We start from the raw sequence: 302 nt of genomic DNA, 5'->3' as shown, positions 1-302 counted from the left end.
GTCAATCTTACCATCGTAAGTCAAGGTCTTGACAATAGATGTGAGCTCCTTACTCAGGATGGCTACTTTTCCTAGCATCTCTTTCGTGTTCTGAGCCTTACGCAACGATAGCTTTCCTTGATGTAGCTTTTGCAAATTGATCATGGCACCACAGATTGGACGATAGCGGACTGCAAGAGCTCGCGGGTTGGGTCTCTTACCAGGGAGTCTTGGTAGGCCCTTTCCTTCATAGAGAACAAGACCAGTTTTACCTTTCTTTCGATCATAGGTTCCTGGAGGAGTATTAACAAAGCTGTCAGATC

The 302-nt window shown here is 45.7% G+C and overlaps 1 protein-coding gene across 1 annotated transcript in view; it reads right to left on the bottom strand.

Moving 5' to 3' along the window:
• The window catches only part of PHALS_00363 (uncharacterized protein), a gene marked incomplete at both ends in the record, with an annotated part of 794 nt that overhangs the window by 294 nt on the left and 198 nt on the right, over positions 1 to 302 (bottom strand). Inside the window, one exon of the mRNA XM_024730891.1 lies at positions 12 to 272. Coding sequence (XP_024572411.1) covers positions 12 to 272 — 261 coding nt within the window. The remainder of the gene's footprint in view (positions 1 to 11; positions 273 to 302) is intronic.

This window comes from Plasmopara halstedii (assembly GCF_900000015.1).
Source record: "Plasmopara halstedii genome assembly, contig: Scaffold_110, whole genome shotgun sequence".
Classification (NCBI taxonomy): Eukaryota; Oomycota; class Peronosporomycetes; order Peronosporales; family Peronosporaceae; genus Plasmopara; species Plasmopara halstedii.
Note: the sequence above shows the minus strand (reverse complement) of the source record. Positions and strands in the feature narration are given on the sequence as shown.